Consider the following 21,018-nt stretch of genomic DNA (forward strand, 5'->3'; position numbering starts at 1 on the left):
GGAGCAACTTTGTAGAATATTGTAGAGCTAATTTTTTGCAAGTTAATCCCAGAGAGGCGGCCCGGTAGTCCAGTGGTTAGCACGTTGGCTTCACAGTGCAGAGGTACCGGGTTCGATTCCAGCTCCGGCCTCCCTGTGTGGAGTTTGCATGTTCTCCCCGGGCCTGCGTGGGTTTTCTCCGGGTGCTCCGGTTTCCTCCCACATTCCAAAAACATGCGTGGCAGGCTGATTGAACACTCTAAATTGTCCCTAGGTGTGAGTGTGAGTGCGAATGGTTGTTCGTTTCTGTGTGCCCTGCGATTGGCTGGCAACCGATTCAGGGTGTCCCCCGCCTACTGCCCGGAGACAGCTGGGATAGGCTCCAGCACCCCCCGCGACCCTAGTGAGGATCAAGCGGTTCGGGAAGATGAATGAATGAATGAATAATCCCAGAGAACTAAAGCAAAGGTTTTATCAAACTATAAAGAAGCAACAATTTGTATTTCTTAAAACACATCGTGTAGAGCAGCAAACTGTATTTTCTTGAACACTGCATCAGCCAAACGTCTGTGAAAACTAGACTTAATCACCCATGCGCTTGAATCTGATGTGAAACGCGCTAGCCATGTCAATCGCAAGTTAGCTTAGCAATTAGCATGGTTTCTCGGTCTTTTGTCATCATCCTTAACTCTGCTATTGACTCCAAAATCCTGGTCGCGTAAAACCGAATACCATGTGAAAACAGTTGCGTTAAGAAGCATTTAACGAAGCTTGTTTGACAAAAATCAATAAACAACAGAAGGAAATCAATCATATTTCTGACCACTTAAATCAAATCTGAACGATTTCCCCCGCCACGCTCAATGAGATCTCTCGTGCACACCTGACGGCTAGCATTTGGCGATGCAGGTGTACCTAATGTTGTGGCCAGCTAGCGCCATAGTGATGCGCCAACGTTGATACACTCATCTTCGAATGGCAGCATGCATTATAGATTTGCCCTCCGCCAAGCCCTTCACATGCATTTTTAAAAAAAATCCGTGGATAGCCTGCGTGTGCGTGACATCGACTCGCACGCGCCATTGGAGAGCATATTCCTGGAAAGCCAGCTGCCACCCCTGTCTGTTATCACAGCTAACGCCATTAGTCGAACACACACACACGCGCGCGCACACGCATACACACACAGGTCTCCCACTGATGTTGAAACCGAGCCACATGATTAAATTTGCAGCTTCAAGTGTCACAGAGAGGCATTGTGGGTAAACGGTCGGTCCACGGAGTCGCCAAAATGTCAGCTTGCGCTCCTCTGCTATCTCCTGTGAGGTGTTGACCTTTAGCCGCCGCCACGCTAATGGTTGATCACTTAGATAAACACAGGTTTGCGTACAAGCACGCCCCCGTTATTTGCCATCCCCATTGGCTCCGCGGATGCAGACTGTAATTAGGCCCCGGGGTAATTAGCTAGCTAATTGCTGCTGGTTTGGTATACTTACACGGCTTATCACCAAATCCAAAGGGGAAGCGTTGCTGTTGTTATTAATTATCCGTTCTCGGTATATTGACATGCAAACATGTACAAGCGACGCCCTCTGTGACTCTATGATCGTCAAGGCTTGAAATAAGCGGTTTCGCATTACCCTTTGCGAGGCGAAATTAGCATTTTGAGCCTTATTAAAATACGTTGACTAGAAGAACTGAGAATCAACCGCCGAGACGCCCCCAAAATAAGACGTCACCTACCGCCGGTAGCCGGAGGTTGAGGGAAAATCTGCGCTACTTACGCGGCAGTAGCTAGCTAGCAACGAGCTTTAGCTGGCTCTTCGTGCACCTAAACACGTTGCAGTAGTCATCGCCTCCGTGGCGGCGAAGAAGCTACATTTTTATTATCCCTCACTTAAACCGTATTTGTTAAACTGTATATGCAGACTATCAACGATGGCCGTACAGAACGTCCCCTGGAGTGAACGAAATAAGATAAGATAAGATAAGATATCCTTTATTCGTCCCACACTGGGGAAATTTACAGCCTCCAGCAGCAAGAATGTATGTAGAAAGAAGAAAGAGAAAAAAACAACAAACATCTTTCAATTAAATGCAATATGAACACAAAATGGATAAATCGCAGTACTATTTACAATTTTCCTTCACATCATTTCATTATTATTTTTATTATGATTGTTATTTTTTATTCATCAGCCTGACAGCAGTCGGTAGGAACGAGCGTCGGTATCTCTCCTTATTAAAATTAAGAAATGTCTTAATTTGCAAATCCGATCAATGACGTCATTCGGCAAATTTGGATATCAAAACCGATTTGACATCAAATGCAAAATATCTGCCGATCCGAGCTGTTTAAAATCTACATGATATCATCGTTCAGTGGGAATGACCTCCCACTGAACATTCGGCAAGCCTCCTCGCTGCCCATCTTTAAAGCCCTCCTCAAAACTCACTTGTATTCTTTGACGTTCAACTCAGCATGACTTAGATTTGTTCTTGATTTTACTGCTTGGTGCTTTCTACCGCCTTTATTACCGATTCGGCTTACTGTTTATTGTGCATGTTAAATCGCTCCATGTACAGCACTTTGAATGCAGCGATGGCTGTTTGAAAGTGCTCTAGAAATCCTGTTGACTTGACTTGACTTCAAAAAATAAATAAAATTTTTTGATTCGACTTTCAATCTTGACGCGATGCAATGCTGCACAACTCCTGCAGAGCAATGGTAGAGGCAGTGATATGGACTTTAGATTGATAGTTATGGAAACCTTTGAAACACATCACGCAAGCAAGGACTTTTGAGTCCACATGTGTTTGTTTTGGGACTATTACAAGTACACCAACAAATGACGTAAACCCCCCAGGCATCGTGTACATGAAGAAAGAGGCGAGCGAAGCTAAGGCTCAAACATGCAAAATCCCGAAGAAAAAGGATTCATCTCGTTTGGCTCTACCTCCTCCTCACGCTGCTCTTCTCCCTTCACCGGCCTCTTCACACAAAGGTGGTGGTGTTGGGGGAGGGAGGGGGGGGGGGTGAAGCACAAAAAGCACTCTTGCCTGGGGGAGAGGCAGCGTGATGAAGGGGGTGTAGATGGGGGGGGGGGGGGGTAACACACAGGTCAAAAGAGGGGTGAAGCTTGCTGGGGGAGTGAAATCTGAGGAGGCAGAAAGCCAACGAATGAGGAGCCGAGCTAGAAAATTTGAGCTGCACTGATTCGTCTTGTTCTTTTGGCCAAGGTTTTGGACTTCTTGCACGACGCACTCTTCCAAATATGCCTTCAAAGTACAATTCTGGCCCAGCTTGTGTCTAAAATTCGGGTGTGTAGACCACCGTCATGAGAAACACATCTCTGTCGAGGGCGGCGCTTTGGATTTGAGATCAGCACAGGTTTTGCGTAGAAGATAAAGACTCTGGGGCGAATTCCAAATTGTCAAGACAATTGTAAGGCACAAAAATGGCGACATGTTTGAAAGTCGGACAATTGTTGGCCACTCACACTCAAACAGTTTGAATATGTATGGTATAAACGGACTTTTCTTTGACAACACACACACACAAACTCGTTGCCCTTCTGCTGTCGGCAACGTTACACAAAGCCTCCAGGCGGGGGAGCTTCATTCAAACCCTCTTCCAGGTCTGTATTTTCACATTCTTTGCGCATGAACAGGACCGCATTCACAAAGCATCCGGGGTGGCGGATGATGTAAGCCACGCCCCCTCTCCTTATGCGGAGGATGACAGGAGCAGGATGAGGATGAAGGAGAGGAGGCACACACACACACCCCCCACTTCATCCTGTTCCCTCACCCACAGCTTCCTGCCACCCCCCCCCCTCCCATACACACACACACACACCCCTGCAACCTGACTCAGCTGCTCCTCGCTCAAACTACTCACGAAATCATTAAGACGACAAAAGCTTTCATTATTGAATCGTTTTGCTCTTCAGCACAACCTTCCCCTTTGTGCGGCGCAACGGAGAACCCACGGCTGACAATATGAATATGCACAAAGGACAGTGTGGTGTCTCATATCAAAATAGGAGGCCAACTCACCAACGTCCATCAGATTTGTCATTCACGGCTGGAGTCGGCAGCAGCGAAATCCTGAAAATACGTCGATTTGGATTATTGAATTGAATTAACAGTTGACCTAATAACGTTGGAAACTAAATTTGAGCTAGTCTGAATGTGTCTCCATCTAGTGACCAATGTGTTGGAATGCAGTTCACACGTACCAGAATATTAGGTACAGTTGAGCTTTAATAAATGAATGTTTATCTAAAAAAAATTTTTTTCAAAGTGATTTTCTATGTAATTGAATATTTGAGGTGGATTTTATGCTGCTAGAAATGCAGAGAATTTTTCTACCCTGCTGTGTGTTCGTTTCTGAACAAACATGGGTGACAGTGTGATACCCTCGAGTGGTACATCCTACACACTGGTTGAGTGTGTGGTAAAATGATACATTGTTGCTGTTTTTTGGTCACTTTTGTTGTCATATTGAACATTTTGCATGCGTCGCTGCGTCAGCTCACCAGTTTCCTGCAGTTCTGTGGCGCCCTCCAGTGGCGGCGAAGGCGAAATGCAGCAAGGGACGGCGCGCAGAGGGGTGGAGACAAGCAACTGCATCCATTCCCGAGGAAGAACATTCAAACGCTCTTCCTGGAAATCGCAGAGAACCCGCCACAACTTCAACCACATGACATTTCGTGAGAAAAAAATATACTACGAGCCACCCCGCCCCCCCCCCCCCAAAAAAACGCCACAACCACCAAAAAAGCCACGATCCAATCGCGCAGAAATTGCCCACCGGTGTGTCACTTTAGCAGCGTGGGCACGACTCTGCGCACCGATTTATGAGAACGTCGATTGCGACATCTCACCTTCCCGTAAACTGTTTCCCAGTGTGGCATCAGCAGCATCGAGTGCGTCAAACTTAACATGGCTGCGAAGTGGCTCCTAGCATACGCACACGTTCATTCACGCGCTGCTCGTGAGTGGATATTCCAAAAAAGGCCCGTAACAATGTCACGGCGTGTTATAAAAGCTGCAGCAAAAAAAAAGGTTACCTTCTATCAGATTTTTCTCACCTGGTAGTTTTGACAGAGAATGCGCATCTCCCCCCTCCAGGCCGCGGATGACGCAGAACAAGTGGCGATATGCACATCCATGACGCGTCGAGGTGCAAACATGCGCAGGCAGGGAAGGTGTCGGCCCATGGGCAAGGCATGATCCGCTGCTCGCTTCTTCTCTTGATGCGAGGCACCATCTGCTGGAAAAATCGGCGGCTCGAAGAGAACCCCGGGCGGACGTGTTTGACGGAACCCGCGATAGAATCCGCTCGGGAACATTTCCACACAGGAAGATCCACGCAGGCAGTCGGTAAAAAAAAAAAAAAAAGAAATTGCGCAGTTTTATTTTTCCAGTGACACGCAGAAGCTCCATTTTTGTCTTGTGTCCCCGCTGAAGGGCCCTTTCCCTCCCTTTTCCTCCTCGTCCTCCTCCCTTCCTCTCCTTTCTCTCTTCCCTCATGCAGGTTTATTTTCGGTGCAACTGCCTCGGACATTAACCGCCCCGCCTCCACAGTCACATAATGTAAGAACTAAGAAAAGAAAAAAAAAAAAAAGAAAGAAAAAAAAACTTGCCAAAAGGTCTTGACGCCTGAAGTGGACCGCTTTGGTCTCCACTTCAGGAATGAAACGTTGCTCTATGCACTAATCTGATTTCCCCCCCAAATTGTATGAAATCAGCGGGCACCCTTAAACTTGATTGACGTCAACAGCGTTTTGCAGGATACTCATTTAAATACGCGCGTTATTGGGAGATGTCTCCAGCGTGAATGAATGAATTCATCCATCAGGTGAACGTTAGCAAGAGGTTTTGCACAATCCTATTGAGGCTCGGTGTCCCAAAACTTTTGCCTGAAACAGCGGACTCCAACAGAATTGAAGTATTTTATTCACTTCATTTACAACTCGATATATGCATTCTTTACTTTTACTTTTTTTTTAAGTACACTTCTGTGTATTTTTTTGACAAAATCGAATTTTTATTTCACTTCAACGTGCAATACTCAATGGAATAATTCAAAATTTCCCCCATATTTCCTGTATTTAAAGCTGCATCTGGCTAGGATGACCCATTTTTCACTCAAAAACTATTTGTATGTTGTTGTTTTTTTTAAATCAAAATGGAACTGTCCTGGGCGGCCCGGTAGTCCAGTGGTTAGCACGTCGGCTTCACAGTGCAGAGGTACCGGGTTCGATTCCAGCTCCGGCCTCCCTGTGTGGAGTTTGCATGTTCTCCCCGGGCCTGCGTGGGTTTTCTCCGGGTGCTCCGGTTTCCTCCCACATTCCAAAAACATGCGTGGCAGGCTGATTGAACTCTCTAAATTGTCCCTAGGTGTGGGTGTGAGCGTGGATGGTTGTTCGTCTATGTGTGCCCTGCGATTGGCTGGCAGCCGATTCAGGGTGTCCCCCGCCTACTGCCCGAAGACAGCTGGGATAGGCTCCAGCACCCCCCGCGACCCTAGTGAGGATCAAGCGGTACGGAAGATGAATGAAAGAAAGGATGAATGAATGAATGGAACTACCCTGCATTTTGAACATTATCTATTTGTTTTGGAGAAATCAGTATGAACACAACCGAGTACCGATATGGACACAATTTGTACGTTCAAAACCGCTGCATGTACATCGATTATAATGAACCAAAACTGTGATCAATTGTCACCAAAATGGATGCGGGCATGCTGACTTATGCCCACTTCAACCCCTTGAAGTTTTTTTTTTGCTTGAAGTGCAAGTCAAGTCCAAAATTGTCTTCACGTTAATATTTTATTTGCCCCTCCCACTATTATAAAAAAAACGGCATTCTGATGAAAATTGCATTTGTGGAATACGAGTTGCCACCGGCTTTTATCCATCTTAAGGGGGTGGACATTTTGCCACTTGCTGTCGGCTGAAAATGACATCGTAGTTGCTCGGGGCTGAGGTCCTGACCAGCTGTTTTCTGACTTTGGTCATGTGACATTCACAATGACAAAACAAACTGAAAATCACGGGTGTGTCATTTTGCGGGAGTATTCGTACTGCTGATTTGAAGTACGGAATGATAAAATAAGTGCCAATTTTTTTGCCGACATTGCTGGGTTCCTTTCAGCGCAATGGTTCAAAGTAGTCATACTGTGGCTTACGATAACGAGGAAACTTTTTTTGGAATAAAACCGCAGCCTTGTTTTTAAGTATTTGAATGTCGATCAGGGCGGCCCGGTAGTCCAGTGGTTAGCACGTCGGCTTCACAGTGCAGAGGTACCGGGTTCGATTCCAGCTCCGGCCTCCCTGTGTGGAGTTTGCATGTTCTCCCCGGGCCTGCGTGGGTTTTCTCCGGGTGCTCCGGTTTCCTCCCACATTCCAAAAAATATACGTGGCAGGCTGATTGAACACTCTAAATTGTCCCTAGATGTGAGTGTGAGCGTGGATGGTTGTTTGTCTCTGTGTGCCCTGCGATTGGCTGGCAACCGATTCAGGGTGTCTCCCGCCTACTGCCCGAAGACAGCTGGGATAGGCTCCAGCACCCCCGCAACCCTAGTGAGGATCAAGCGGTACAGGAGATGAATGAATGAATGAATGTCGATCATTATGGCGGTACTTGGAGAGCCGAGTATTTTGTGACATGGTATAAAAAGGTTTGAGCGATGCCAAAAGAAGAGCGGTTAGCACATTAGCCTCACAAGTCTCTAGTCACGGGTTCGAACGCAGGCTTTGCCTTTGTCCCACGTTCCCAAAACATCCCGAGAGGACTCCCAACTTGTCTGGAGGTGTAAAACGTTACACTGTAAGTCCTATTGGCTGGCGACGGGTCCGGGGGTGTACCCCGCCTCTCGCCCAACGTTGGCTGGCATAGACTCCAGCTCGCCGGCGACCCTAATGAGGACAAGCAGAACAGAAAATGACGAGAAGGAGCTCATTTGAATTTGAATCTCCCACCCACAAGGAGACCACCGGTGTCTCTGCACAGAATGAGCCAGCTCTGATAAAGAGCCTCTTAAAGCCAAAGAAAGTATGTTTGGGCTTTCATGGGACAATCCTTAAGTCTGAATATGACCTTGAAATCACCCCAGACCCCCCCCCCCCCCCCCTTCATTCAAGGCTTCATTAAAATTCTTCCTCACAGCTTGGATGGAATTTGCATGAAACTAGACCTCCCTCACCTTTATTAAGCACTGCTGTTTTTTTTTCTTCTTTGAGACAGGGAAAGGTATTTATGGAAGGGGGTCGGGGGGGGGGACGGAAGGTGGAGTGAACACAAACCAATAGGAAAAGAAATTGGATGTGTCCAGAGTATGCGAACACGTCAGCTGTCCAGGCTCATGAGGAGCGCCGCCCCCCTTTTGATCCAGTGATCCGGATTGACGTTGCCGGATTTCAGCTCCACTGCGATTACAAAGGAAGCTCTGCCCGCGCCGCCCGATCGCACAGGGAAGTAGTAGCAAGGACAGAGGTACATGTCTACAAAGTAGAGAGGTGACACCATTCAGGCGCTTGCAAAAAGGGACCAAGCAACAAGTCGGAACAAACAAAAAGGCGCTCACTCTTGGCCATCTTCTTGCGGTTCTCCACTGGCTTGAAGTTGATGGCGGGAATGGGACACACCATCTGCATGGGCTCGGCCTCCACCAGACACGTGGCCTTTTTATCCCAGGCGGCCCCCTCGAGGTACAAACCTCGCACGTAAACGCCATCCTGGAGGTTCGACGGACAACCGGTTTGGCATCGATTGACGAAGACGGCAAGAGGGTGACGCCAAAAAAACGTCTTGAATCATTCACCTTGGGCGGGTTCTGGATGTGGCTGTCCTCAAGACTGGATACTGTAAAGTCCCAGGAGAGGGTGTCAACGGAGACCTGCAAAAAGTGGGCACAGGTTGTCAACGTAGCAAAAGCAAAGCTAAATAGCGCCACGGCAGAATTTATTCGATACTATAGACACCAAGATGGAGGGATATTTTATTCATCTACAAAGGGAAACGGACCCTTCCGGGAGTGTCTACAAAGCAGGCAAATTTGTTACGCAATGTGTAGATGAATACAACCAACGTCTTTGCTTAAGAGTTGTTAGCTCTTAGCTTAATGTTGTTAGCTTTAAAGCTGTTAGCTTAATGTTAACGCATAATGGAAAAACGCTATGAACTAGGTCGCATCTATACTCAGATGAAGACAACCAACGTCTTTGCTTAAGAGTTGTTAGCTCTTAGCTTAATGTTGTTAGCTTTAAAGCTGTTAGCTTAATGTTAACGCATAATTGAAAAACGCTATGAACTAGGTCGCATCTATACTCAGATGAAGACAACCAACGTCTTTGCTTAAGAGTTGTTAGCTCTTAGCTTAATGTTGTTAGCTTTAAAGCTGTTAGCTTAATGTTAACGCATAATTGAAAAACGCTATGAACTAGGTCGCATCTATACTCAGATGAAGACAACCAACGTCTTTGCTCAAGAGTTGTTAGCTCTTAGCTTAATGTTGTTAGCTTTAAAGCTGTTAGCTTAATGTTAACGCATAATTGAAAAACGCTATGAACTAGGTCGCATCTATACTCAGATGAAGACAACCAACGTCTTTGCTTAAGAGTTGTTAGCTCTTAGCTTAATGTTGTTAGCTTTAAAGCTGTTAGCTTAATGTTAACGCATAATTGAAAAACGCTATGAACTAGGTCGCATCTATACTCAGATGAAGACAACCAACGTCTTTGCTTAAGAGTTGTTAGCTCTTAGCTTAATGTTGTTAGCTTTAAAGCTGTTAGCTTAATGTTAACGCATAATGGAAAAACGCTACGAACTAGGTCGCATCTATACTCAGATGAAGACAACCAACGTCTTTGCTTAAGAGTTGTTAGCTCTTAGCTTAATGTTGTTAGCTTTAAAGCTGTTAGCTTAATGTTAACGCATAATTGAAAAACGCTATGAACTAGGTCGCATCTATACTCAGATGAAGACAACCAACGTCTTTGCTTAAGAGTTGTTAGCTCTTAGCTTAATGTTGTTAGCTTTAAAGCTGTTAGCTTAATGTTAACGCATAATGGAAAAACGCTATGAACTAGGTCGCATCTATACTCAGATGAAGACAACCAACGTCTTTGCTTAAGAGTTGTTAGCTCTTAGCTTAATGTTGTTAGCTTTAAAGCTGTTAGCTTAATGTTAACGCATAATGGAAAAACGCTATGAACTAGGTCGCATCTATACTCAGATGAAGACAACCAACGTCTTTGCTTAAGAGTTGTTAGCTCTTAGCTTAATGTTGTTAGCTTTAAAGCTGTTAGCTTAATGTTAACGCATAATGGAAAAACGCTATGAACTAGGTCGCATCTATACTCAGATGAAGACAACCAACGTCTTTGCTTAAGAGTTGTTAGCTCTTAGCTTAATGTTGTTAGCTTTAAAGCTGTTAGCTTAATGTTAACGCATAATTGAAAAACGCTATGAACTAGGTCGCATCTATACTCAGATGAAGACAACCAACGTCTTTGCTTAAGAGTTGTTAGCTCTTAGCTTAATGTTGTTAGCTTTAAAGCTGTTAGCTTAATGTTAACGCATAATGGAAAAACGCTACGAACTAGGTCGCATCTATACTCAGATGAAGACAACCAACGTCTTTGCTTAAGAGTTGTTAGCTCTTAGCTTAATGTTGTTAGCTTTAAAGCTGTTAGCTTAATGTTAACGCATAATTGAAAAACGCTATGAACTAGGTCGCATCTATACTCAGATGAAGACAACCAACGTCTTTGCTTAAGAGTTGTTAGCTCTTAGCTTAATGTTGTTAGCTTTAAAGCTGTTAGCTTAATGTTAACGCATAATTGAAAAACGCTATGAACTAGGTCGCATCTATACTCAGATGAAGACAACCAACGTCTTTGCTTAAGAGTTGTTAGCTCTTAGCTTAATGTTGTTAGCTTTAAAGCTGTTAGCTTAATGTTAACGCATAATTGAAAAACGCTATGAACTAGGTCGCATCTATAGTCATGGCAATTATTGTAACACTTGAAGCAAAAGGGAAGCTTTATCCTCGTAGTTATTTTTGTGTTGTGAAATTTTAATGTTGAGTCGTTTATCACTAAGACATAAAAAAAATATAAAGAAATAATTGTTGTTGTGATTTTGTTTGATTGATTAGCTAGTCTAACGGCACAACCTGACTGAAAACAATGTTAGGTGCTACATTCCCCATGCAATTCATGCGTCCCCATTAAATCTGAGGTCTGGGGACGGGTCTAGTCGGAGCAAGTCCAGACAGACAATATCACAAAACTCACAGGCATATATTCTTTATCCTCTGTGAAAAAAAAGACCCATAGTATTGCAACTGAGAGCATTTGTGACTACATTTTATGACTGGATTATACTGCCTCCCGGTGGCCAAGGCGGGTATACCAGGAGGAGCGGCACAATGAAATGAATGGAAACATGAAATTCTAGATTGTTTAATTCTTTACTTACTATTTCTAGATGTGACTAATCGATGTTTTTATGAAGTGCAATAACGTCGAGTGAATTTTTCCTGATTAAAAGATATGAAAAACAATAAAGTGACACCGATTGTCACCTTGTTTTGCCGGGCCGCTGACTGTAGCACGGCAGTGAGGAAGCCGTTGGGGAAGGTGAAACCGGAAAGCCAGAACAAGTTGGGGGGCTGCGCCTGCTCGGCCCAGCGTGAAAACTGAAGAACGCGCTGGCAGAGATCGCGAGTCCACGCTGCCAGGGGCTTGAGAGAGGGGTAGGCCTGGTGGACCGAGACCACGTCACTTTTCATCAACTTTGTTTGCTGGCTTGCTCGGAGTTAAAACAACAATCAAACATGACAAGGAAAGGACCACATGGACGCCCAAGTAGGACAGTCAGGCTATCATTAATATCGCTGCGTGATCCAGATGAGTGCACAGATTAGAAAGACGGAAAATGAAAAGAGAGAGAGACAGAGAGAGAAAAAAAAGAAAGAGATGGCGGTGAGAAATGAACTAGAGAGCTTTCTGGCATGCAAGCAGTCAGTTAAAAAGAGAGAAGCTAAGCTGGAGGCAGCAGAGCTAATAGCTGTCCAGTGCTCCTATAAAATGGAATGCACACACACACACACACACACACACACTCACACAGAGTAATAAGCCCTTTGGCCGGCGCTCAATAAGCTCAGGGTCTTTTTCGGAAAGAGGGGCCGGCCTTAAGAGCTTTAGCTGCTTATTACTCTGCGATTAGATCCACAGATGCTGGCTTTGTTGGTTCATGTGCTCCACCTGAGCGAGGCCCAGATCCATTTTTAATAGCGGAGGTTGAGTAAGCGAAATAGGAGGGACAGAGGAAAAAAAAATACACATCATTGTCGAGAAGAAGTCATTGTGTACATCACGTGTGCTGTGTGTCACCTTCTCCCAAAGTGGCGGGACTCTGGCGTCGTACATGCAGTTGAAGGTCTCCTCCAAGCTGGAGGACATTACCACCAACCCCTTGATTCCCTTCTCCAGCTCCACTAAGGACGACCTAACAAACATCCAACACTGTCCGGTGAAGCAACCAACGATGCCTTAAAAACTGCCCACGCTAGATTCATGCTAACGTGGAATGAAAAATTCTTAATCAAATGGAGGGCAGCTCCCGTAGAAAACAATAAAAAGCTAATTTAAAAAGAATATATTAAAAAATATAGATGAAATGTATTGTGAAAAATATATTTTTAAAAAGGCCACAAATGGGGGGGGGGGGGCACTGTATTTTTCAAAATATTCCTCCTCATGGGCGGCCCGGTAGGCCAGTGGTTAGCACGTCGGCTTCACAGTGCAGAGGTACCGGGTTCGATTCCAGCTCCAGCCTCCCTGTTGGGGTTTGCATGTTCTCCCCGGGCCTGCATGGGTTTTCTCCGGGTGCTCCGGTTTCCTCCCACATTCCAAAAACATGCGTGGCAGGCTGATTGAACACTCTAAATTGTCCCTAGGTGTGAGTATGAGTGCAAATGGTTGTTCGTTTCTGTGTGCCCTGCGATTGGCTGGCAACCGATTCAGGGTGTCCCCCGCCTACTGCCCGGAGACGGCTGGGATAGGCTCCAGCACCCCCGCGACCCTAGTGAGGATCAAGCGGCTCGAAAGATGAATGAATGAATGAATTCCTCCTCATAAAATGACAGAAACACACGAGTTTTAGGAGAAGACGAAGTCTATTCTTTTTTTTTCTTTCTTTTCGTTGTGATTGCATGACAAGCACAACACTGCCACTTAGTGGCCAAGACGGGCATAGCAGAGGAAGCAGCAAATTAAGTGGATTGCAGCGTTAAAGCATTCATTCATTCATTCATCTTCCGAGCCGCTTGATCCTCACTAGGGCCGCGGGGGGTGCTGGAGCCTATCCCAGCTGTCTTCGGGCAGTAGGCGGGGGACACCCTGAATCGACTGCCAGCCAATCGCAGGGCACACAGAAACGAACAACCATTCACACTCACACCTAGGGACAATTTAGAGTGTTCAATCAGCCTGCCACGCATGTTTTTGGAATGTGGGAGGAAACCGTAGCACCCGGAGAAAACCCACGCAAGCCCGGGGAGAACATGCAAACTCCACACAGGGAGGCCGGAGCTGGAATCGAACCCGGCACCTCTGCACTGTGAAGCCGACGTGCTAGCCACTGGACTACCGGGCCGCCCCAGCGTTAAAGCATGCTGCATAAATTGTCACGGTGGCAAACATTCTATTTGACTATGTTATGACTCCATATTTAGATAAAGCACAATATATATAGAGGGTTTGTTATTCGTAAAAAAAAAACAAATTTGCGAGATTTAAAAAAAAAATTAAGGTGAGGCTAGCAACAGATCAATGCCATTAGCGTTCACTTCAAAGGGTAAAGATGCACTTTTAACCTAGAAGAATGTTGGATCTGTTTGGAATTCTTGGCAAGAAATAAAAAAAACGCAGCGTGCGGTTCATACTTGATCATACTCAGCAGGGAGTTGTATCTCTGGATCTCTTGCAGCAAAACCACATCCAGGGGTGAAGGATCCAGGAAGAGCGAGCTGGCGCCCTCGTAGTCGATGATGGGCGGGATGGTCTGGCGCACGTCCGCTAACAGTTCTAACACCTGGAGACAGAACAAATGCATTGTTCGAGACATTCAAAGTTTTCAGAACTTGCGACATTGCGTTTCTGGACACTGGCAAGCAAATGTTGCAGAAATAAAAAAAAAGAAAAGCGTTTTAGGCAGAACATTCGGCCCACTTTTGTCCCACGATGCCGGTGGCGAAGCCCTCACCTTGTCTTCACGACTGGGACCGGCCCCCGCTGCGCTGGCGCTGGTCACCTGGGGCTGGAGCGACAGAAGGGTGTCAAACAGCGACCTGGTCTCAGCGATCTGGCTGGCTATGTCAGCGTTTGGGTGCTGGCCAAACAAGTCGGGGTGCTCGTGGGTGGGCAGCATGTTGATGAAGTCCTTGTAGGAGGACAGGGGACCATCGTGGGGGATGTAATATGTGGATAAGGTGGACAATCTAGGGAGAATTCAAACAAACAGGTGACGGGAAAGAAAGTGTTCAATCGAATGGATTTGGTAGCAGCAACTGCAGTGGGGATTTTGCAGATTGAATCCACCACTTGCACAGTAAGTTTCCGAGAGTGCATTTTTCTCGAAAAAGCCGATATTTGGTCCCAGTCTAAATAGAGTAAAAATTGAGAGCAAACTATTCAGGGGCCCTGCGATTGGCTGGCAACCGATTCAGGGTGTGTCCACCGCCTACTGCCCGGAGACAGCTGGGATAGGCTCCAGCACCCCGCGACCCCAGTGAGGATCAAGCGGTTAGGAAGATGAATGAATGAATGAATGAATGAATGAATGAACTATTCAGGGTAAATTTTTATACTGGAAAAAAAATTGGAGCAATGTTTCTTTGGAAAACAAAAAAAAACGTACTAACTCACAGTAGAGTCGGCATGGCTCAGCTGGCACTGTGTCCGTCCCCCAACTTGAGTGTCTTTTAAAAAATAAATTCATATCATGCAAATAAAATGTATTCCAAAAGTCTCCTTGTTAAATTCACAAAACAAAATTCCGAGCAAAAAAACGTTACTAGTTTTTTTTAAAGTATATATCGCTCAATTTTTTTTCTGTGTAAAATTTTCTCCAAATATTTTACTCTGTTTAGACTGGGACCAAATTTAGTCTTTTCAGAGTAAACTCTATAAGATTTGCTGTGTACTAACAACTCGGTATCACATCACAACTATCCAAAACAATCGAATACTGAAAATGCAATATAACAGCACACTGCCACCCCGCCACCCCCGAGAAAACCCCCAAAAATAGAAAACAAAATCTCAAGTGCTAAAGATTTTTTTCTGGGTAATTTTGGGCTGCTGAGTAGAAAAAAAGGAAAAAAAAAGACATCCGTTTCTTTGAATTGCCTCTCGATTTTGAGCTATCCATATTTTCGATCAATTAATTCATTAGTAATAAACAGTTCAACAGTTGACAAAATGTACTTTGATCGTTACTAAAATACTTTTTGACATTACTTGCTTTTGCATTACAACGTTTTGTTTACTGCAAATGTTGCCTAATTTGAGGATGATTTTTTTTTTGCCTGATTTCCACATTAACATGATTTACATATCGAAGTCAGGATTGTCGTGTTTCTTGAAATCATCGTTAAAAATGAAAGAATACTTAAAAAGACAAATCAATAACAATGTCATAACGTGTGTATTATTATCACTTTTTTTTTTCAACAAAAGCCAATTCAGAAAAATCAAATTTTCTGATTTAGCGGCATCAAAATATCCCCAAAATTTTGTGGGGGTCCTCAGCACGGATGGACGGCATTGTTCATTTGATGTCCACTTGGCGGCGCTTGCGTGCCACTAACTTGAAGTACGACTCCGTGACGGCAGCTTCGCAGAAGTAGTCGTTGATATAGGTGGTGAGAAGGCGTCGGTCCCAGTCGTCGGTCACATGACCTCCGTAGTTGACCTCGGCGATGAGATACTTGAGGGCGTCCCAGGGTATCTGCTCGTACTCGTTCAGGTACAGGCTCAGCAGATTCTCGCTCACCTGTAGGAGAACGTCACGTGGATGATTCGAAATCACGACTCGGGGGGGACGGAGGGGGGGGTTCTTTCGTGGTGATTGACCTCAAAGTCTGAATTGTTGAATCCGTAGATGATGTTCCAGCCCAGCTGTAAGAATTTCTTTCTTTCCAGCAGGATGCTGTGAAAAAAGCAGAGGGAGAAGAGCAGCTTCCTGTAGAAGACGGGTTTGGCGCAGCGGGTGAACTGAGCCTCGGTCACCAGGTGGTACAGACGCTTCATGTTGGCTCTCACTCCCTGCGGGCGACAAAGGCGCGCAGACGTGACATGCGCGTATGTTACCTGTGTTTCGGCGCAAGGCCCGAGGGCGCTTACCTTCGGCGGCTCCGTGGTCATCTTGATGCCCGCCTGCAGGATGTTGATGGGAAAATCGGGATGTGGCGAAGAGCTGAGCCAGAGTCGAAAGTCCGCGTTGGGCTTCTTCACCTCCAGCTGCTCTACCAGCTTGTCCAGTTCGGGCATCCATGAGAGCGAGAGGTGGCAGTTGGCAAGAAAGACCCAGTGACCTGGGACACACCGAATCCAGGGGTAAGCGAGCAGGCGTCTCAGTCTTGAACGTATTTTACCATCCGGACCCTTTTTGACTCCCTCTTCGATCATCTTCTTGGCGATGGGGGCTTGGCCTTGACCCAGAGAGAGAGCGTGGAAGAGTTTGCTCATGCCGGTTGTCTCGGCGAGCTGCAGCAGGGCTCCAGTGGGGTCCACGCCAGGAGATAAGACAAAAACCAGAGGCGTCGTGCACGTGGATTCGTCCACGACCTGGAGGGACGAGAGCGAGGGCAGCGTGGGAGCGAGCGGTGAAGGTCAAATCTCGAGCCTGCTTACGGCTTTCATGTCGAGAACGGGTGGCTCCACAAAGCGAGGGCCCAGGTAGTTGACGATGAAGGTGGTGGCGCAGAACAGGACGCGGTCTGGCCGAAGAGAACGGACGATGAGCATTCTCTGGAGCTCGTTGCAGCTGTTCTCCCAGTCTCCTGCAGGGGGCACCAAGCGTCATTTGACATTCATGACAAAAAAATAATCATCTTGCTCCCCGACTGATCTGCCTCTTCTGGTATTCAAGGCATTTCGATACTCTTCAATTGCATGAAAATGTAGCAGGTAAACAAACAGCCTCGTGTTGTTGTTGTGAATGTTAATCCAATCCATAAATCAGTTTCATGAATTCGCCTAATTCTTATATGGCGGTACCTCAAATTATGAACTTAATTTGGTCCGAGACCCTGTTTGTGACTCGAAATGTGCATAAATTGCGGCGACATTGAAAGGAATGCAAATGCAATGAATACGTACACAGTCCAAAATTTAAATTTTATGATATATACAGTGGGCGGCCCGGTAGTCCAGTGGTTAGCACGTCGGCTTCACAGTGCAGAGGTTCGATTCCAGCTCCGGCCTCCCTGTGTGGAGTTTGCATGTCCTCCCCGGGCCTGCGTGGGTTTTCTCCGGGTACTCCGGTTTCCTCCCACATTCCAAAAACATGCATGGCAGGCTGATTGGATGCTCTAAATTGTCCCTAGGTGTGAATGTGAGCGTGGATGGTTGTTCGTCTATGTGTGCGCTGCGATTGGCTGGCAACCGATTCAGGGTGTCCCCCGCCTACTGCCCGGAGACGGCTGGGATGGGCTCCAGCACCCCCCGCGACCCTAGTGAGGATCAAGCGGTATGGAAGATGAATGAATGAAAGGATATATACAGTCAAACCTGAAATTATTGGCTTGACTGTATGTTTTTTTTTGTTCAAATTTTAACCGGTGTGTGTGGTTGAAAATAAATACATATTTAAGTACTATACATACAATACAATACTATGTATTATAGTATTATGTATTATATGTATAGTACAGCGGCCCGGTAGTCCAGTGGTTAGCACGTCGGCTTCACAGTGCAGAGGTACCGGGTTCGATTCCAGCTCCGGCCTCCCTGTGTGGAGTTTGCATGTTCTCCCTGTGCCTGCGTGGGTTTTCTCCGGGTGCTCCGGTTTCCTCCCACATTCCCAAAACATGCGTGACAGGCTGATTGAACACTCTAAATTGTCCCTAGGTGCGAATGGTTGTTCGTTTCTGTGTGCCCTGCGATTGGCTGGCAACCGATTCAGGGTGTCCCCCGCCTACTGCCCGGAGACAGCTGGGATAGGCTCCAGCACCCCCGCGACCCTAGTTTGGATCAAGCGGTTCGGAAGATGAATGAATGAATGAATGAATGAATGAATGTATAGTACAGTAAGTACTATACATATAATAAATAAGTACTATTTAAAAAATGAATGAAAATAATAACACACTAAACAAATAGAAATGCTTATCGCACCTTTAAGTGGGGAAGGGAGAAGAACATATCCATAGGAAAAAAAGAGTCTCCTTCCAAAAAAATCCTGTTCAGATGTGTCCCATCCATCCATCCATCCATCCATCATCATCGACCGCTTATCCGGGGCCGGGTTGCGGGGGCAACAGCTTTAGCAGGGAAGCCCAGACTTCCCTCTCCCTAGCTACTTCGTCCAGCTCTCCCCGGGGGATCCCGAGTCGTTCCCAGGCAAGCTGGGTGACAAAGTCTCTCCAGCGTGTCCTGGGTCTTCCTCGGGGTCTCCTCCCGGTGGGACATGACCGGAACACCTCACCGGGGAGGCGCTCAGGAGGCATCCGAATCAGATGCCCAAGCCACCTCATCTGGCTCCTCTCGATATGGAGGAGAAACGGCTCGACTCTGAGCCCCTCCCGGATGACCGAGCTTCTCACCTCATCTCTAAGGGAGAGCCCGGACACCCTGCGGAGAAAACTCATTTCGGCCGCTTGACACCGGGTCTCTAAGGGAGAGCCCGGACACCCTGCGGAGAAAACCCATTTCGGCTGCTTGTAACCGGGATCTCGTTCTTTCGGTCATGACCCAAAGCTCGTGACCATAGATGAGGGTTGGAACGTAGTTCGACTGGTAAATTGAGAGCTTCGCCCTTTGGCTCAGCTCCTTCTTCACCACGACAGACCGATACAACGTCCGATGTGTCCCAATACAAAAACAAATAAACGATGCAGGGAAGTTTGTCTTTTTTGCCACGTTAATCTGAAATGCTGTTACAATTATTATTCGGATGAAAGGTGTGTTGTAAGCGGCACATGCAACAGCTTTCGATTTGCCGTCTACAGCCAATGGTAACATCTAAATCACCCTGACGTCGAATTAAGAGTTAAAAAAAACTAAGAGGGTGAGGGGGTTGTTCAGAACTGGAGGCTCCATTGCAGTTAAACTACACAAACCTGGCATTGGAGCTTTCTCAGGCTCTGCACTGGTGAACCAAAGCTTCCAGTCCCGCGGGTATTTTTCAAATGAGGCCATGATGCCGTGGAAGTTTGGCAGCTTGTCCAATTCTGTGATATTGTCCCAGCTGGAATCCACCAGCCAATTACTGCACGGATTTTCCATCTGAGCCCTCTTATCAAGCACCTGTAAAAAAACACAAAAGTCATCCGAGGTCGTCACGGAAGGATTCGACGAAGCCCGTCAGCATCTCGGCCGCCTTTTTCTTACGATTCCGCCGCGGAGGAAGAAGCTATACTCTTCCATGTTGAGCGTGCCGGCGACCTCGAGGATTTTGGCGCACATTTGGAAGCTGAAGAGGAGCTTGTGCATCTCAAACAGACCCCGGCAGGCGTACCTGATTAGAAACATGCGGAAGAAAGTAATCCAGGGTTTAGAGCTAAGTAAAAAAATCCCCCCCCCCAAAAAAAATGCATCTCACTTGTACACTGCGTATGTGTGGTAGTCGTTGAGGTTGACGATCCTTTCCTCCAGTTTTAGGCTGCTCTTGCTCTTCTCAATGCTTAAGTTGAACAGGTTGATGTAGGCATCCAGCGAAAACTGGTACATGGGATCAATGCGGCCCATGTCATTGAGGATGAAGAACAAGATGGAGGCCCGCTGGGCACATGCGCGATAGGCCTGTAAAAAAAAAAAGTGGTCATTTCTGCTTCGCCAAAAATCCTAATCCGCTTTCGTCTGTGACTGGCCGCTTGGTATCGGACCTCTCGAGCGATGTCGATTTTGATTTCCGTCACTTCGCTGCTCTCCAGCTGCTCTGACACTTCGGTGGCCGTCACTTTGGACGTCTGCAAGGTGTTCACCAGCTGCACGTCGTCCAGCAGGGAGCCGCTGGCCTCATTCAGCAGCCTGGAGGACGCAAGGCGCAAATAATCGTGCGACTGACAGCATTCACGCCCGGGGTGGCATTGGGTGATTCTAGCAAACATCTTCACCTGAGGATCTCGTCCTCCAGCTCCTGCAGGCTTCTCTTTCCTGAGGCGATGCTCATCACCAGGTTGTCCTTTTGTTCTTCCAGGTCTGGACGTTCCTTACGCACCACAATTCCTAAGAGTTGGGCTTCCAGACCCTGCCGGCAGGAACCACCCGCGGACACGCACACGAAGCTTGATGAGGACACCCTCAAACTCGAGTAACACTTGAGGAGTTAAGACCGAACATCACAAACTCTAACCTGCTCCTTGACGGCAAAATTGACAATAGTGGTCTTTGTAGAAATCTCGGGGGTATAGTGGGGATTCGACAGCTTGGTGGTGATGTAGAAACGGAATTCCGGACTATATTCCAGCTCCTTGTCCCCCAACTTCAACAACAGCCTGCCACCTAGGGACAAAGTGAAGCACGTTGACTTGTACAGTGGCCCTCCATTTCACGTAAGGCAAAGTGTGTGTGTGTGTGTCCGTGCACCTATTCGCGTCAAGGACTTGTTGAGAACCGGGTTGAGAGACGGGTCCAAGTCCTCCTGGACGTTCTGCAGCAAGACAGGGTTCCCAAACTGGATGGCATTCTCCATTATAAGCATGTAATCAGGCATCTGGAAGTCGATTACTTTTAAGCCCTGCGTAAATTCACACACAAACACACACTCGTGTCGTGAGTCGGTTGCCTT

The 21,018-nt window shown here is 46.6% G+C and overlaps 1 protein-coding gene across 1 annotated transcript in view; it reads right to left on the reverse strand.

The window, feature by feature from the left end:
• Positions 1 to 8,152: 8,152 nt before the first annotated feature.
• dnah2 (dynein, axonemal, heavy chain 2) overlaps positions 8,153 to 21,018 on the reverse strand; it is a 37,066-nt gene continuing 24,200 nt past the window's right edge. Inside the window, exons 70-88 of the mRNA XM_052069163.1 lie at positions 20,817 to 20,967; positions 20,584 to 20,732; positions 20,345 to 20,478; positions 20,114 to 20,258; positions 19,831 to 20,030; positions 19,620 to 19,746; positions 19,349 to 19,535; positions 16,920 to 17,068; positions 16,670 to 16,853; positions 16,410 to 16,600; positions 16,140 to 16,331; positions 15,875 to 16,059; positions 14,269 to 14,503; positions 13,949 to 14,097; positions 12,396 to 12,510; positions 11,582 to 11,758; positions 8,816 to 8,890; positions 8,579 to 8,729; positions 8,153 to 8,495 (exon numbers count right to left, since the gene is read on the reverse strand). Coding sequence (XP_051925123.1) covers positions 8,341 to 8,495; positions 8,579 to 8,729; positions 8,816 to 8,890; positions 11,582 to 11,758; positions 12,396 to 12,510; positions 13,949 to 14,097; positions 14,269 to 14,503; positions 15,875 to 16,059; positions 16,140 to 16,331; positions 16,410 to 16,600; positions 16,670 to 16,853; positions 16,920 to 17,068; positions 19,349 to 19,535; positions 19,620 to 19,746; positions 19,831 to 20,030; positions 20,114 to 20,258; positions 20,345 to 20,478; positions 20,584 to 20,732; positions 20,817 to 20,967 — 3,051 coding nt within the window. The 3' untranslated portion in view covers positions 8,153 to 8,340. The remainder of the gene's footprint in view (positions 8,496 to 8,578; positions 8,730 to 8,815; positions 8,891 to 11,581; positions 11,759 to 12,395; positions 12,511 to 13,948; positions 14,098 to 14,268; positions 14,504 to 15,874; positions 16,060 to 16,139; positions 16,332 to 16,409; positions 16,601 to 16,669; positions 16,854 to 16,919; positions 17,069 to 19,348; positions 19,536 to 19,619; positions 19,747 to 19,830; positions 20,031 to 20,113; positions 20,259 to 20,344; positions 20,479 to 20,583; positions 20,733 to 20,816; positions 20,968 to 21,018) is intronic.

This window comes from Hippocampus zosterae, chromosome 1 (assembly GCF_025434085.1).
Source record: "Hippocampus zosterae strain Florida chromosome 1, ASM2543408v3, whole genome shotgun sequence".
Classification (NCBI taxonomy): domain Eukaryota; kingdom Metazoa; phylum Chordata; class Actinopteri; order Syngnathiformes; family Syngnathidae; genus Hippocampus; species Hippocampus zosterae.